Below are 17,593 nucleotides of genomic sequence, written 5' to 3' on the forward strand. Positions count from 1 at the left end.
TAATAAAATGTAACCAATTTTTGTAGAATATATTTTTCCTTTTGAGGGTAAGGTAGAAGTAGGCTTTCTTACCAGCTACAGAAACAAGGTAGGAGGCATCCATGATGTTTATCCCCAGTGTTTTGGCTCTGGCTACCAGGTGAAAGGTAGGGATGAAATATGCCAGCTGACTGAGAAGAAAAGACCACGTAAATATGTAGAAAAAAGGATTCTTAAAGAGAGAAAAGTCAAAGAGTTTTTGTTTACAGCTCCACGAAGTATCCTTTTTCCGATAAGTTTCTTCATTAGTTTTTTGGGAAAGTCCATTTCTGTTTTGTTCATTGTTGGACTCTTTGCTTTGATTTTGTGAGACAGTTAAACTTATACCTGGTCGTCGTTCCTTGTGCATAATACTGTCCCTGATGGCCAGCTCTTGTATCTCATTGCAGCATGATGTTTCTGTTCCACATGCTGCCTCTGGACCACTTGGAGACAAACTACTTTCATCTTTAATATCAGAATTGCTCTTGCTTTTGATATGAATGGGTCGCAAGAGCATACTAGAAGGAACCAGATGCAGTGTGATAGCTCCAAGTAATATAAGGGCACCTAAACAGGTGAGAAAAATTGAGAAGCTAAAATTACCTCTTTGATTTCACAATACTCTGTATCCTTAGACTCAGAAGAGGCCCCACAACTAAATATTCATAGTACAATAATTCCTGAAAGCACTGCTTTGTGTTTGAGTTTAGCTGAAAGTATTTAAATCCATTGACTTAACTGTTAGCCATACACACTGCTGTATCTTTGTGAAAACAGGGAGACCTTTGGAGATAGCCAGAAAGCCATACCAAAAGTGGCATGGGAGGAGTTATTTGTACTAAAGGAAAAAAATGTTTTGGTGTGTTGGTTGGGGTGGAGAGGGGGAGTCATATTTCAAATGTTAGAAAATTACAATGTGTTTTAAATCCTGATTTGAGGCATTAGATTTAGGTACAGAAAATACCAAATTGGGCAATGGGAATTATTTGGAAACTGCTTTAGAAGAGGAGATAGCCGTTTGATCTCATGATGTTTTAGATTCCTTGAAAGAAGACAGATACCAGTGTTGCCTTTGAAACTGAGTAGTTGCTTGAACTTCAGCATGTCCTGACCAAAGCTGTGACTTGTGTGTGTTGCTTCTAGAGATAGAATTGGCTGTAGGTTCTACCATCTTGCTATCTTGTCTTAGGGATTTGTCAGCTGGTGCTGTTCACTATATTAGTGATTTTTAAAATCAGAAATAGAAAAGGGAAAGTTCAACAAAATTGCTCTGTAGGTAGGAATAGTCAAATATGTATATTTACATATACATAGATTTTTTTCACCAATAACGAGGTTATTTTAAACCAATTGTTTTATCTCAGGTATGAGAAAAATTATAGAGTGAATGATTTTTATTCATTCATGAAAATTTATAGTTGATAGTATATAAATATTATTAAGGAACATAATCCTCTTTATGCCCAATTCTATCCTTTTTAGTGAATCTGATGGAGGAATCTTTTATTTTTTTAATGCAGATGTTTTTCTTAAAAAATGTGAAAAGAGAAGCTTTGTTTGAGGCAGGGATTCTTGCTTCCCAGGAGTACTGCTATCCCTGCAAAGGTGTGCTCCCCCAGCCACACAAATTGCCTTCCATCCCCTTAGACTTGAACTCTGAGTTGCCTGTGTAGGCAGGGAAGACCTTGAAGTAATTCAGAGTCTCTTTTGCCATCTGTTCTCCAGGGAAGAATCATGCTCACCTCCTCTCTAGTCATCAAAGGGGGAGGGCTCAACATTAAATCTTGCAGAATTGATTCTGCAGGTTCAGGACTCACCTGTCCAGTCATACAGATCTATCAGGACTTTCGTAAAGGGTGCTAACAGAAATGTCAGTCCCATCCCTGAACGGGCAATAGCTGTAGAAAGAGCTAATCGTTTTTTGAAGTATTTGGTAGTGACCACAGCAGCAACTTGGTACAAGAAAGCAGAGCCCAAACCTAAAAGAAAAACATAATGTTAATAGGAGTCACTTTCACATTAAGTGGCTTGGTACTGGATGAGATATTCGCCTGAACCTGAGGTAATATAAGTTGGCCTTTTGAACTCACAGTAAAAGGAGAGTTTCCTGGTTCCCTTTTTTTTTTTTTTTTTAAGTCTTATTCTCACAGTGGACTCACCAGGTAAAAATCCCATAGTCACACAAAGAAAGGGAATGCTTGTAGCCCAGCTGCTGATCAGATATCCACCAGCAACAAGGAAAGCCCCAAGACTGGAGGCAGTTTTCTCTCCAGTTATATCACAAATAACAGCAACTAGGGGACCTTGGGAAAAGAAACAAATACAAGTTAAATTTGCCCCGGCATCCCTTCTCTTCTGGTGTACAGTTTAAATGGGCAACTGAGGGAAAATGAAAGGACTTTACTTTTGTGTATCCTTCAAAAGGGTGTCTCTTGGGTTTCTTAATATTCCTAGTTCCATACTATTTTGCTTTTTTAGAAGAAGAGTTTTTGTTGTTTTTTGTTTGTTTTGAAGAAAAAATGTAAATAAGCAGGTTTGGAATGGAAGCTTGCTGAAAAGGTATAAAACCTCTGCAAGAAAAGATTGTGTCCAGTGACCTAAAACTAGAACAAAGTTCAGTTATTTACCTACACTGTGATGAGTATGCTTAGATAATCAGGTCAGAGCTTTATGGTCTGACTTCCCAGTTGAGAGACTGACTCACTGAACCTATGATGATAAATAGATTCTTCAACTTCGTTTGTTTGAACCCCACTTTTTCCAGTTTTGCCAAGTTAAGTGGAGGTGAACACTGTAAGTCCTTACTTCTCTCAGCTTTACGTATTGATAAATGAACCTGAGTTTTAGTAAGGCTTCTGTCTTGAGTGACTGACCGATGAATCTTCTTGAAATTGCCCTTTGTGTTCCTTCTCCTTGGAAAACAAGCTTATCGTCGACTTTATACCTGCAAAAAAACGAAGTGATGACATGATGGATCCAATCCAACCAGTTTGCTCTGAGGTGCCTTCAAACTCTTCTTGAAAAACCACAAAGAAAATTGCAAAAGTCTTGGTCATCCCCATCACAAATACATTTACCTAAATCAAAGCAGAGCAGAGTCCAAGTCAGGTGGTGAGTAAGCCATTACAGGGGAGGTTAGGACTGCTGGCAGCTGTGATTCTGGCTCACCTGTATTTTACAAGTTTGTTTGCCAGTTCCTTTTTGTAACGTATTTTATGGGATGGTTGTCCCATTAGAGTGTCTAATCACTTTACATGAAAGCATCTGATTTAATCCTCATTACGGTGCATGGAATAGGGTTAATATTGTATTAGAAATTCAGGGAACTTCCTTCCATGCTCCTAATGCAGGGAGGTCCAGATTTGATCCCTGGTCAGAAAACTAGATTCCACATGCCACAATTAAGAGTTAGCATGCCGCAACTAAAGATCCTCTGTGCTGCAATGAAGATCCTGTGTGTTGCAAGAAAGATCCAGCACAGCCAGACAGATAGGAAGAAATACAGGAAGTTAAGGTTTAGAGAGCTTATTGACCAACCACTGTACCATTCTGTTAACAATAGCATCTGTTTAAAACAGCTAATTCTAGTTACCTCTGTGAGAGAGATGTGTTGGTCCAAATAACCTAAGAGTTTGCTTTAACTCTGCTTTTGAGCTGAATATGCCGGGACAGCAAGGGTTAATGAGGATGTATGGTCACCTTATGTTTGGGTCATGTGCCCCACTCTTCAGTCCCACCTTACCTTCCTTGCCCGCACCATCCTTCTCCTCTCCACTAGGGGGAGCACCCTCTTTGAGGTCAGGTTTTCTTTCAATGCAGTACTCACATTTGTTTCTTGGAATTCTGATTAGAAGGGGGGCAGTGAGGAGCAAGGTTCTGAGGGGAACTGGAAGGGAGGCTCAGCCAGTCTCTAGTCAAAAAGCCCAGAAACCACGCCTACTCACTCTGTCTACAGGGGCTTCCTAGTGTCCCCTTTCTTTTCCTTTGTTCAGTGGCCTTGTTTGAAGGCTACTTTCTCTGCTTTGAAGTTGGCCGTGCTTTGTGGAGAGCTTCCCTGGTGGCTCAGATGGTAAAGCGTCTGCCTACAATGTGGGAGACCTGGGTTCAGTCCCTGGGTCAGGAAGATCTGGAGCAGGAAATGGTAACCCACTCCAGTATTCTTGCCTGGAAAATCACATGGATGAAGGAACCTGGTAGGCTACAGTCCATGGGGTCGCAAAGGGTCAGACACGACTGAGCGACTTCACTTTCTATGCTTTGTGGAAGGACCACAGGTCCTGGGTTCCTTATCACTGATTCTTTCTCTCTGGTTCTGCACGCATCTCTATAGTGAGATAGACACAGACAGTCATTCACTATGATTGACTGTCCATGGGATTTTCCAGGCAAGAATATTGTAGTGGGTTGCTATTTCCTTCTCCAGGGGATCTTCGGACCCAGGAATCAAAGCCTGGTGTCCTGCATTACAGGCAGATTCCTGCACTGTAGGCGGATCCTTTACTGACTGAGCTATGAGGGAAGTCGTGTTGGAGTTGTGAATACTGTGTTCTGCCTGCAGTCAGCCTGCCTCTGCTGGAATCTTGGCTCTGCTTTGTACTAGGGGTGTGACCTTGGGTGAACTACAAAAGTTACACTTCCTTTCTTGGAAAGTGGAGATAAAGGACTAGTTCATAGTTCATAGTTCCATCTAGTTCATAGGACTGTGAAGACAGAAAATTCTGGTAAATAATAACCTATTAACTATGTTTTTATCATTTTGTGTAAACATTCTACTTTCCCAAGAGCTTGAGACTCATATTACTGTCTGTGATATCTTTCTAACTCAGGTTAACTTACCCAGAAGTAAATTCATCTTTCTCTTACCCCATGCCTGTTTTCCTTTTCATTTCTCTTGATTGGTACCATCTACTGACTCATCCAATCAGAGACCTGCCTCCATTTAGAAACTTCCTTTCCTCAGCTTCTACCTGCTAAATAAAGTAACCAAGACGTTCTGCTCCATCCTCACCAACAGACTCTTCAGAGTAATATTATTTCTTGTCTGGAGTGAGGGACTAGGAATCAGTGGTGGCTCAAAGGCTTCAAAAGAAGAGATGGTGAGGAGGAAGTCCTTTAATGTATTCTTCCCATTCTGACATGATAGAAACTATAAGACTTTACTTATTTAGAGTGAACAATGCTATGGACACCAGGGCTATATATTAAAAAATGAAAAGGCATTTTATCAAGCACTTTGTAATCATAATGTTCCTCAAAGGTACCTCTGTCAGGAAATGAGGTTAGAGAATATGCATGAACTTTAAATGACACAGACTTGTTTCTTCTGGTTCAAAATACAGAGTGGTGATTGCATCCTCTAATGAGCAAGGAGCAATACAGTGGGTCCTCATTCTATAAAATTACCCTTCCTCTTCTGTGGTCATGGACTCCGTGCTGGCATCTGCAGGATGCTGGCTTCTAGGTTCTTAGCCACCTGAATTTGGCGAACTACTGGTCCCCAAAAAAGAACCTTTTGTCTCTGGTCTTACCTTGATGTCTCAGCATAGCAGCAGTAAGTAGATGTGACTTGTCTCTACTCCCTGGGACTGTACCTTCCACTGTGTATATCAAGAAGACCAAGAAACAGCCTTTGTATCTACTGTGCCTCCCTCCCTTAACTTGTAACCTTCCAACTTTGTTCCTATTTGACTTAGATAGTACAAATCTATCTAGATTTTCAGGCTAGATCCCAAGGTTTAGATATTCCATTAGTTAACTGAAGTCTGTAGTCTACTATTTCATCTTATGTTTTGGACTAAGGTTGATGGGTTTCAGTCCTGTTCCAGAGTCCACATCAGACATTATAAATGGTCTTCCCCCAAAATAAAAGCTCCTAGAAATTCTGCAGCCCTCTTATTTCCTTTTTATCATTAAAAGCATGCCTTCCCCCCACCCCCACTCGCATAGTAAGAACTCCCTCACCAGACCATTCTAAGAATATTGTCTTGGGAAAGGAGGGCTGGATCACAGTGGCTCCTTTTTAATGCAGAACACAGGCTTTGTCAGAGATTATTGTTTAATAACAATAGAGTTTTGCCCAGAGAACGCACTGGTCATAGCAAACACCCTCTTCCAGCAACACAAGAGAAGATTCTACGCATGGACATCACCAGATGGTCAATACTGAAATCATTTTGATATATTCTTGGCAGCCAAAGATGGAGAAGCTCTATACAGTCAGCAAAAACAAGACTGGGAGCTGACTGTGGCTCAGATCACGAACTCCTTATTGCCAAATTTGGACTTAAATTGAAGAAAGTAGGGAAAACCACTAGACCATTCAGGTATGACCTAAATCAAATCCCTTATACAGTGGAAGTGAGAAATAGATTCAAGGGATTAGATCTGATAGAGTGCCTGAAGAACTATGGACAGAAGTTTGTGACATTGTACAAGAGGGAGGGATAGAGACCATCCCCAAGAAGAAGAAACAAAAAGGCAAAATGGGTGTCTGAGGAGGCCTTAAAAATAGCTGAGAAGAGAAGCTGAAGGCAAAGGAGGAAAAGAAAGATATACCCATTTGAATGCAGAGTTCCAAAGACTAGCAAGGAGAGATAAGAAAGCCTTCCTCACCGATCAGTGCAAAGAAATAGAGGAAAACAAAAGAATGGGAAAGACCAGAGATCACTTCAAGAAAATTAGAGATACCAAGGGAACATTTCATGCAAATAAATGTTTCATGAGCACAATAAAGGACAGAAATGGTATGGACCAAACATAAATAGAAGAGGTGGCAAGAATACACAGAACTGTACAAAAAGGATCTTCATGACTGAGATAAACACAATGGTGTGATCACTCACCTAGAGCCAGACATCCTGGAATACAAAGCCAAGTGGACTTTAGGAAGCATCACTACAAACAAAGGTATTGGAGGTGATGGAATTCCAGGTGAGCTATTTCAAATCCTAAAAGATGATGCTGTGAAAGTGTTGCACTCAATATGCCAGCAAATCTGGAAAACTCAGCACTGGCCACAGGACTGGAAAAGGTCAGTTTCATTCCAATCCAAAGGAAAGGCAATGCCAAAGAATGTTCAAACTACCACACAATTGCATTCATCTCACAGGCTAGCAAAGTAATACTCAAAATTCTCCAAGTCAGGCTTTAAAAGTACATAAACCATGAACTTCAAGATGTTCAAGCTGGATTTAGAAAAGGAACCAGAGATCAAATTGCCAACATCTGCTGGATCATCAAAAAAGCAAGAGTTTCAGAAAACCATCTACTCCTGCTTTATTGACTACACCAAAGCCTTTGTGTGGATCACAACAATCTGGAAAATTCCTCATGAGATGGGAATACCAGACCACCTGACCTGCCTCCTGAGAAATCTGTATGCAGGTCAAGAAGCAACAGTTAGAATGGCACATGGCACAACAGACTGGTTACAAATTGGGAAAGGAGTACTTCAAGGCTGTATATTGTCACCAGGCTTATTTAACTTCTATGCAGAGTACATCATGAGACACGCTGGACTGGATGAAGCACAAGCTGCAATCAGAATTGCCAGGAGAAATATCATTAACCTCAGATATGCCAATGACACCACCCATTTATGGCAGAAAGCGAAGAAAAACTAAAGAGCCTCTTGATGAAAGTAAAAGAGAGCGAAAAATCTGGCTTAAAACTCAACATTCAGAAAACCAAGATCTGGTCCCATCACTTCATGACAAACAACAGATGGGGAAATAATGGAAACAGTGAGAGACTTTATTTTGGGGGGCTCAAAAATAACTGCAGATGGTAACTGCAGCCATGAAGTTAAAAGGCGTTTGCTCCTTGGAAGAAAAACTATGACCAACCTAGACAGCATATTAACAAGCCAGAGATGTTACTTTGCCAACAAAGGTCTGACTAGTCAAAGCTATGGTTTTTCCAGTAGTCATATATGGATGTGAGAGTTGGACTATAAAGAAAGCTGAGCACCAAAGAATTGATATGCTTTTGAACTGTAGTGTTGGAAAAGACTCTTTAGAGTTCCTTGGACTGCAAGGAGATCGAACCAGTCAATCCTAAAGGAAATCAGTCCTGATGTTGAAGCTGAAGCTCCAGTACTTTGGCCACCTGATGCGAAGAACTGACTCATTTGAAAAGACCCTGATGCTGGGAAAGATTTGAGGGCGGGAGGAGAAGGAGATGACAGAGGATGACATGATGATTGATGGCATCACCGACTCGATGGACATGAGTTTGAGTAAGCTCTGGGAGTTGGTGATGGACAGGAACGTCTCGCATGGTGCCGTCCATGAGTTGAACACAACTGAACAAAACTACGTTATACTACTCCAGGTTCCTCTCTAGTATCACCTTAGCTCTTGACCTTCACAAACTTCTTTCATCAAAGATTAGTCTGTTAGGTTATCTCTGCTTCCTCTCATCTCACTCCAGTGCATGCCTCTTATCAATGTTATTAGAGACTTCATTGTTGCGAAACCAATAGGTCATATCATTTCTATCATATCTGGCCTCTCTGCACCATCTGCTTCTGCACATTTCTGCCTTAGTTTTTGGGATGCTAACTGCTAACTGCTTCTCAGTTTCCTCTGAGCCATCCTCCACCCATCCCCTAGGCCTCACTTTCTCCAGGGTTCTTGCCCAGCTGCGCAGGAGCTACTCCATATTCAAAGTCAGGAGGGGCGGCCTTGAGGAGATACCCCTCATCCAAGGTAAGGAGCAGTGGCTGCTCTCTGCTGGAGCAGCCATGAAGAGATACCCCACGCCCAAGGTAAGAGAAACCCAAGGAAGATGGTAGGTGTTGTGAGAGAGCATCAGAGGGCAGACACTGAAACCATAATCACAGAAAACTAGTCAATCTAATCACACAGATGACAGCTTTGACTAACTCAGTAAAACAGCCATGCCGTGTGGGGCCACCCTGACGGACGGGTCATGGTGGAGAGGCCTGACAGAATGTGGTCCACTGGAGAAGGGAATGGCAAACCACTTCAGTATTCTTGCCTTGAGAACCCCATGAACAGTATGAAAAGTCAAAATGACAGGATACTGAAAGAGGGACTCCCCAAGTCGGTAAGTGCCCAGTATACTACTGGAGATCAGTGGAGAAATAACTCCAGAAAGAATGAAGGGATGGAGCCAAAGCAAAACTAATACCCAGTTGTGGATGTAACTGGTGATAGAAGCAAGGTGCGATGCTGTAAAGAGCAATATTGCATAGGAAACTGGAATGTTAGGTCCATGAATCCAGGCAAATTGGAAGTGGTCAAACAGAAGATGGCAAGAGTGAACGTCGACATTCTAGGAATTAGCGAACTAAAATGGGCTGGAATGGGTGAATTTAACTCAGATGACCATTATATCTACCACTATGGGCAGGAATCCCTTAGAAGAAATGGAGTAGCCATCATGGTCAACAAAAGAGTCTGAAATGCAGTACTTGGATGAGATCTGAAAAATGAGAGAATGATCTCTGTTCATTTCCAAGGCAAACCATTCAATATGGTAATCCAAGCCTATGCCCCAACCAGTGATGCTGAAGGAGCTGAAGTTGAATGGTTCTATGAAGACCTACAAGACCTTTTAGAACTTACACCCAAAAAGTCCTTTTCATTATAGGGGACTGGAATGCAAAAGTAGGAAGTCAAGAAACACCTGGAGTAACAGGCAAATTTGGCCTTGGAGTATGGAATGCAGCAGGGCAAAGGCTAGTAGAGTTTTGCCAAGAGAATGCACTGGCCATGTCAAACACCCTCTTCCAACAACACAAGAGAAGACTCTACACATGGACATCACCAGATGGTCAACACTGAAATCAGATTGATTATATTCTCTGCAGCCAAAGATGGAGAAGCTCTATACAGTCAGCAAAAACAAGACTGGGAGCTGACTGTGGCTCAGATCATGAACTCCTTATTGCCAAATTCAGACTTAAATTGAAGAAAGTGGAGAAAACCACTAGACCATTCAGGTATGACCTAAATCAAATCTCTTGTGAATATACAGTGGAAGTGAGAAATAGATTTAAGGGACTAGATCTGATAGAGTGCCTGATGAACTATGGATGGAAGTTCATGACATTGTACAGGAGACTGGGACCAAGACCATCCCCATGGAAAGCAAATGCAAAAAAGCAAAATGGCTGTCTGAGGAGGCCTTACAAATATCTGTGAAAAGAAAAGAAGCGAAAAGCAAAGGAGAAGAGGAAAGATATAAGCATCTGAATGCAGGGTTCCAAAGAATAGCAAGGAGAGATAAGAAAGACTTCCTCAGGAATCAATGCAAGGAAATAGAGGAATACAACAGAACGGGAAAGACTAGAGATCTCTTCAAGGAAATTAGAGATACCAAGGGAACATTTCATACAAAGATGGGCTCGATAAAGGCAGAAATGGTATGGACCTAACAGAAGCAGAAGATATTAAGAAGTGGCAAGAATACACAGAAGAACTGTACGAAAAAGATCTTCACGACCCGAATAATCACAATGGTGTGATCACTCACCTAGAGCCAGACATCCTGGAATGTGAAGTCAAGTGGGCCTTAGAAAGCATCACAAGAACAAAGCTAGTGGAGGTGATGGAATTCCAGTTGAGCTATTTCAAAGCCTGAAAGATGATGCTGTGAAAGTGCTGCACTCAATATGCCAGCAAATTTGGAAAACTCAGCAGTGGCCACAGGACTAGAAAAGGTCAGTTTTCATTCCAGTCCCTAAGAAAGGCAATGCCAAAGAATGCTCAAACTACCACACAATTGCACTCATCTCACATGCTAGTAAAGTAATGCTCAATATTCTCCAAGCCAGGCTTCAGCAGTACGTGAACCGTGAACTCCCTGATGTTCAAGCTGGTTTTAGAAGAGGCAGAGGAACCAGAGATCAAATTGCCAACATCCGCTGGATCATGGAAAAAGTAAGAGAGTTCCAGAAAAACATCTATTTCTGCTTTATTGACTATGCCAAAGCCTTTGACTGTGTGGATCACAATAAACTGTGGAAAATTCTGAAAGGGATGGGAATACCAGACCACCTAACCTGCCTCTTGAGAAATCTGTATGCCGGTCAGGAAGCAACAGTTAGAACTGGACATGAAACAACAGACTGGTTCCAAATAGGAAAAGGAGTACGTCAAGGCTGTATATTGTCACCCTGCTTATTTAACTTCTATGCAGAGTACCTCATGAGAAACGCTGGACTGGAAGAAACACAAGCTGAAATCAAGATTGCCAGGAGAAATATCAATAACCTCAGATATGCAGATGACACCACCCTTATGGCAGAAAGTGAAGAACTAAAAAGCCTCTTGATGAAAGTGAATGAGGAGAGTGAAAAAGTTGGCTTAACGCTCAACATTCAGAAAACGAAGATCATGGCATCTGGTCCCATCACTTCATGGGAAATAGATGGGGAAACAGTGGAAACAGTGTCAGATTTTATTTTGGGGGGCTCCAAAATCACTGCAGATGGTGACTGCAGCCATGAAATTTAAAGATGCTTACTCCTTGGAAGGAAAGTTATGACCAACCTAGATAGCATATTCAAAAGCAGAGATATTTCTTTGCCAACAGAGGTCCATCTAATCAAGGCCATGGTTTTTCCAGTGGTCATGTGTGGCTGTGAGAGTTGGACTGTGAAGAAAACTGAGTGCCGAAAAATTGATGCTTTTGAACTGTGGTGTTGAAGAAGACTCTTGAGAGTCCCTTAGAGTGCAAGGAGATCCAACCAGTCCATTCTGAAGGAGATCAGCCCTGGGATTTCTTTGGAAGGAATGATGCTAACGCTGAAACTCCTGTACTTTGGCCACCTCATGTGAAGAGTTGACTCAATGGAAAAGACTCTGATGCTGGGAGGGATTAGGGGCAGGAGGAGAAGGGGATGACAGAGGATGAGATGGCTGGATGACATCACCAACTCGATGGACATGAGTTTGAGTGAACTCCGGGAGTTGGTGATGGACAGGGAGTCCTGGCGTGCTGCGATTCATGGGGTCACAGAGTCAGACACGACTGAGCGACTGAACTGATCTGAACTGAACTGTACTCTCTGGTGACTTGAATACTCTGACTTATAGTTGAAATCCCTGTGTGTGCTGCTAACTCACAAGTCTCAGTATGCAGATCCTTGGCTGCAGATACACGTGTACTATACTGAACACATACGTGACTGGTTATGTCACAAGTCTCCCAGACTCAGTGCCCAGTGTTAAGCCCTTCAAGCCTTCTTTAGGTTTTGTCCCCTTCACATGTCCAACTCAGTGAAGGGCATACATTATCCTCCGTGCTGTCCAAGCCAGCATCCTAGGACTCCATGATTCCCTGTCTCCCTGATATTCAGTTAGTCTACAGTCTTAACAATATCTCTTCAATATTGCTCAGATCTGTATTTTTTCTTAAAAGTCCTCCAAAGTCCCTGCCCATCTCTCCAACTTCATATTTATCACCTTGTTTATTCATGAATGTGTCCATCAGTCCATCCATCCGCCCATCTTCCAGCAGGTATTTATTGAGTGCGTTCTGTGTTTTGGCTGCTGATCAGGGAACTTGGCTTATAGTGGTGAATAAACAGACCCAGCAAATGGCCCTGTGCTCATAGAACATTCAGTCCAGAGAGACAGGCTGAATACAGAAAACAGTCATGCAGATTATACAGTTATAAAGTATGGTAAGTCAGAATGAGACCTTTAAAATAAAAAAAAGGAGGGAGCTCCTGAAGGATATGTTATTTCCTGGGTTTTTCACTCACCTTTTCAGGAGTTCATCTATTCTAGAAAAGCAGACTTATACAGGCACGAAAGTATCATCATCCAAGTACCCACCTTACTACTGTGGCTGATTGGCCTGAGTTAATTATTAACATTTTGCGGACCCAAAATGTTTTATGTGTGTGCTTAAGAGTAGCACCACACCCCAAAAAGTGTGCGTGCCCAGTCACTTCAATTATGTCCAACTCTTTGTGACCCTATGGACTGTAGCCCGCCACGCCATGCTCTGTCTCTGGGATTCTCCAGGCAAGAACACTGGAATGGATTGCCATGCCCTGCTCCAGGGGATCATCCCAACCCAGCGATCAAACCCACGTCTCCTGTGTCTCCTGCATTGCAGGCAGATTCTTTATCCACTGAGCCACCAGAGAAGCCCATAAAAAGTGAGAGATTGTTTACTAATCTCATTATTAGACAACTGTTCTTAGCAGCCACTAAATTTGATAACTTCCTATCCTCAGAGCATAATGCAGGAAAAAGTGGGAGAACTCAAGGTCCTCACCAATAACGCCTGTTCTGCAAAGCTTGGGATGTGAGGAGGTGGCCCAGCCACAGGAAGGCTCTCAGACTTAGTGTGTCCTTGTTTTCCTTTTTAGTGACACTTCTGGGAGGAAGGAAAAAAGATTCTGTGTTCTTTAGTAATGAAACTAATGTTTAACAAATAGTCCTTAGGTTATGAGTTTTGTATTATGTAAATCCTGGCTGAGGACCTCTGCCTTCCTCCTTTCCCACTCTCTGTCATGATGGAGGAGGTGTGGTCCTTCTATACTGTGGGCTGCAGGTTAGTTAGAAGTCACCAGGACCTGCACTCCCCTCCTTGGACGCTTCTTACTGTAGGACTGGGCCGAGGAGGAAGATCAGGAGGGAAGGATATCTTTGTTGAGGACATGGCATCCTGGAACTGGTGCCACACTCAGGGTTTAAGGTATGGCAGTGAAGGTATTCATCAATCCCATCAGGATGACCATGCCGATTCATATCACCACAGTCTCACATAACAACCCCCAGAGCTTCTGGGAGGATGAGGGAAAGAAGTTAATTAAAAAAGAGTTGGATCTGCTTATGAATGAAGGGAAAAAATCAGGCTCCAGCTTCAGGATTCACAACCCTGTCTTCCTTTCCAGACATGTCAGAAATATACATTGGGCCTAACTCTGGCATAAGTTTTGGATGGTGGGGATGGGTTGGGAAGTGGACACCAGGCAGAACACTAGGAGAGAAGGAAGTTGCTCGCAGCAGTTACATGTTTACTTGACTGAGCTCGGAATCCCCTCCCTGCCCACCCTGGCAGAAGCAAATTTTAGCAGTTTCTAGTGCTATTTCCAGAGAAGGCAATGGCACCCCACTCCAGTACTCTTGCCTGGAAAATCCCATGGATGGAGGAGCCTGGTGGGCTGCAGTCCATGGGGTCGCTAAGAGTTGGACACGACTGAGCAACTTCACTTTCACTTTTCACTTTTATGCATTGGAGAAAGAAATGGCAACCCACTCCAGTGTTCTTGCCTGGAGAATCCCAGGGATGGGGGAGCCTGGTGGGCTGCCGTCTATGGGGTTGCACAGAGTCGGACACGACTGAAGCGACGCAGCAGCTGCAGCAGCTGCAGCAGCAGTGCTATTTCTCGGATGGCTAAATGTGATTGTCCCCAAATCCTAACCGCCATGCAGCCAGGGCAAAGCTGCTAATGGTGGCTGGAGCGTTCTGTAGGTTTAAGGAATGCTGAGGAGGAGTAGGAGACAGGATGGCAGTGTTTCTGGTTTCACTCAAGGAGAACATTTTCAACTTGAAGGTTCATTGGCAGTTCCTGGCCTCACTTGGATCCCCTTTCCATTCAAATGTCAAGGGTCTCATGCGTGATCTTCTTGTTAGGCTGCTCTGAGCCTTTCCCCAGAAAACTTTCTTTCAGGCAGTGGGGAAGGAGAAAGTAAATTACCAGGAAGAAATGAAATACGACCATCCATCCCCAACCTCCATCCAGGGTTTTCTTGTAAGGTTGAAACTTCCTCTTCAGCATGATGCTTCGTTTGTTTTAAATGCAGAAGATCCCTGTGACAAATCCAAGACAGACGTTGGCTTAGTTGACAAACTGATCTGAACTTTATTATATTTTTCTGTGGTATAAAACTACTTATGCCAGGCTTCCCTCATGGCTCAGTGGTGAAGAATCTGCCTGCCAATGCAGGAGACATGGGTTTGATTCCTGGTTCGGGAGGATCCCACATGCCATGGAGCAACCAAGTCTGTGCACCACAACTACTGAGCGGGTACTCTAGAACTCGAACCTGCAACCACTGAAGCCTGTCCACCCTAGAGCCCATGCCCCACAACAAGAGAAGCCACTGCAAGGAGAAGCTTATGTGCTGCAACTAGAGTGTAACCCCCCACTTGGAGCAATTAGAGAAAGTCCACATGCAGCAATGAAGACCCAGCACACCAAAAATAAATTTTAAAAATTCAAAAACCACTTGTAATTTTTTTCAGCCCACCTCTTTAAGAATAGATGATTTCTTGTCAGCAAATTGGCACTTGCCTGTCAACTAGAAATTGGCATTTTCCAAGAGCCTTTGCCAGCGACTGAACAGCAACAAGGGCATTTGCCATCTGCCTCTGGAGCTTGAACCCTGTGCTACTGTAGCTGTTAGCCTTCAACACCCCCTGAAGGAATGCAAGGTGGAATGAGGCCTCTGTGCTCCAGGGAATCTGGTGGAGCAGGTCTTTAGATAGATATTTTTAGGAACTGATTTTATGATCCCAATCCTTAACATCTCTTCAGATCTAGAAAATCACTAAATCCCATCTTGATGACTTCAGGTTCTTGTGACTAGCAGAAAACTTTTTGTAAAGTAAGCACTTGATTGCATTGAACTCCCCTCTTCACCAAAATCATATATGGACCTTCACTGACCGCCTCTTTGGAGCAGTCTCAGAGCTAGCTGAGGTGCCATCTCCCAGGCTGCTGTCCTCATTTTGCCCCAGATAAAACTTGCAACTCTCAAGTTGTACATCTTTTTAGTCAACACTTCTGATGTCTAAAGTTGTTTTTAGGCTCTCTGATCTCAACCTCACAAATACAAGCAAGGTTTTGCACCATTTGGGGAATATTTGTGGAGGTCTGCTGCCTGACTTCCCCTGGAATTCCAGAGTGCTGACAGCTCTCTTGCAGTATGTCCTTACTTAACATAAGACTGCCCAACTAGACTCCCCTTAATCCTTGTTTATTCCGTAGTCACAAACCAGGCAGAACCATGGGAAAAAATAGAAAAAGGTAACAAAAGGCTGCGATATGAAGGACATCAAAACCACCACAGAAATCTCTCTTACACCAGTGTGCTGCTGCTGCTGCTGCTGCTAAGTCGCTTCAGTCGTGTCCAACTCTGCAACCCCATAGATGCAGCCCACCAGGCTCTGCCGTCCCTGGGATTCTCCAGGCAAGAACACTGGAGTGGGTTGCCATTTCCTTCTCCAGTGCATGAAAGTGGAAAGTGAGAATGGCCTCTAAAATATGACCAGTTCACTTCAGGCAGGAACTGCAAAGGAGTTGATTGCCAAGTCTGACCTCATTGATTGCTGGGTGGTCACTCCTCACACTGTCCTCCCCCCAGGTCTGAAGTCAAATCCTAGGGCAAAATTGTGTATCACCCTCTGGTCCTCTGGGTAATAAGCTCTTAAAATTAGAGAAATTTTCAAAGGAATGGGGAACTTCAGGTTTGGATATTCCCTTTCACAGCAGTTGCTGAAATGAAAATATTCTTAGGGACTAAATAGACATGACAACCGGAGAAGGCAGTGGCATCGCACTCCAGTACTCTTGCCTGGAAAATCCCATGGGCGGAGGAGCCTGGTGGGCTGCTGTCCATGGGGTCACTAAGAGTCAGACACGACTGAGCGACTTCACTTTCACTTTTCACTTTCATGCACTGGAGAAGGAAATGGCAACCCACTCCACTGTTCTTACCTGGAGAATCCCAGGGACGGAGGAGCCTGGTGGGCTGCCATCTATGGGGTCACACAGAGTCGGACCCGACTGAAGTGACTTATCAGCTTAGCAGCAGACATGACAACAAAGGGCAATGACTTCCCTGAGTGGATTCCAGGCCTGTAAAAAGTTGGAAAGGACTTTGGGAACTGAGTTGGGGAAATTTGAATAAGGACTGTATAGTAGACCAGGTTAGACCTCTTGGTGATTGTAGTCTCGTGGTTCTGTCAGAGAATGTGCTTGTTCTTAGGAGATGTGTGCTAAAATGCTCAGGAGTGAAATGTCATGTCTTCTACCTTCACACAAGTGGTTCAATGAAATAAATACATAAAAAGAGAAATAGCAAAAGGAAAATGTAAATATTCTGAGAGAGGGAGTAGCAGTCTTTATTTGCCACTGGCAGATAGGCAGGCAGTCTGTTTCTTCCTGGAAAAGAGAATCTGCCAGCAGAGTGTGGGGCACAACTGTCTGGTGAGCAGGCTGTGCGGGAAGAGATGCTGGTCATTCAAAACATTATAAAGAACAAACTCCAACACACAACCCCATTTTCATCCTACCTTTGATGTGGCGTTCAGCAAGGGAATCCTCCACAGACTTGAAGCAATCTGGGAAGAAAAGTTATACGGTTTTCCAGAATGTCGCTCTTTTTCTAAAGCATTTCATTCTGCTGCCCTGTGAAAACAAGCAAGCAGTGTAAGAGCTCAGGGCTAGAGCCAACTTAGACACTCCTGCTGATGGACTTTACTTCCTGAGGGGAGGAGGGGAGACTGGGATTTGACATTATACTAGGCCCTTCCCTCCACCCACCCTGACCCAGAAGATAGACTTGTTCACCATGATCTC

General features: G+C 43.3%; 1 protein-coding gene across 10 annotated transcripts in view; it reads right to left on the bottom strand.

Moving 5' to 3' along the window:
* The window catches only part of SLC16A4 (solute carrier family 16 member 4), a 32,434-nt gene extending 14,841 nt beyond the window's left edge, over positions 1-17,593 (bottom strand). The window contains exons 1-7 of one of the 10 annotated variants that reach the window (XM_069573739.1): positions 17,308-17,593; positions 16,730-16,870; positions 14,708-14,820; positions 2,895-2,965; positions 2,181-2,324; positions 1,839-2,000; positions 73-588 (exon numbers count right to left, since the gene is read on the bottom strand). In XM_069573739.1, the coding sequence (XP_069429840.1) occupies positions 73-588; positions 1,839-2,000; positions 2,181-2,324; positions 2,895-2,965; positions 14,708-14,748 (934 nt within the window). In that variant the 5' untranslated portion in view covers positions 14,749-14,820; positions 16,730-16,870; positions 17,308-17,593. Of the gene's footprint in view, positions 1-72; positions 589-1,838; positions 2,001-2,180; positions 2,325-2,894; positions 3,099-14,707; positions 14,821-16,729; positions 16,871-17,307 lie in introns of all 10 variants that reach the window. The other 9 variants (XM_069573730.1, XM_069573761.1, XM_069573750.1 and 6 more) reach the window with 9 other exon arrangements.

This window comes from Ovis canadensis, chromosome 1 (genome assembly GCF_042477335.2).
Source record: "Ovis canadensis isolate MfBH-ARS-UI-01 breed Bighorn chromosome 1, ARS-UI_OviCan_v2, whole genome shotgun sequence".
In the NCBI taxonomy this organism is placed as follows: Eukaryota; Metazoa; Chordata; class Mammalia; order Artiodactyla; family Bovidae; genus Ovis; species Ovis canadensis.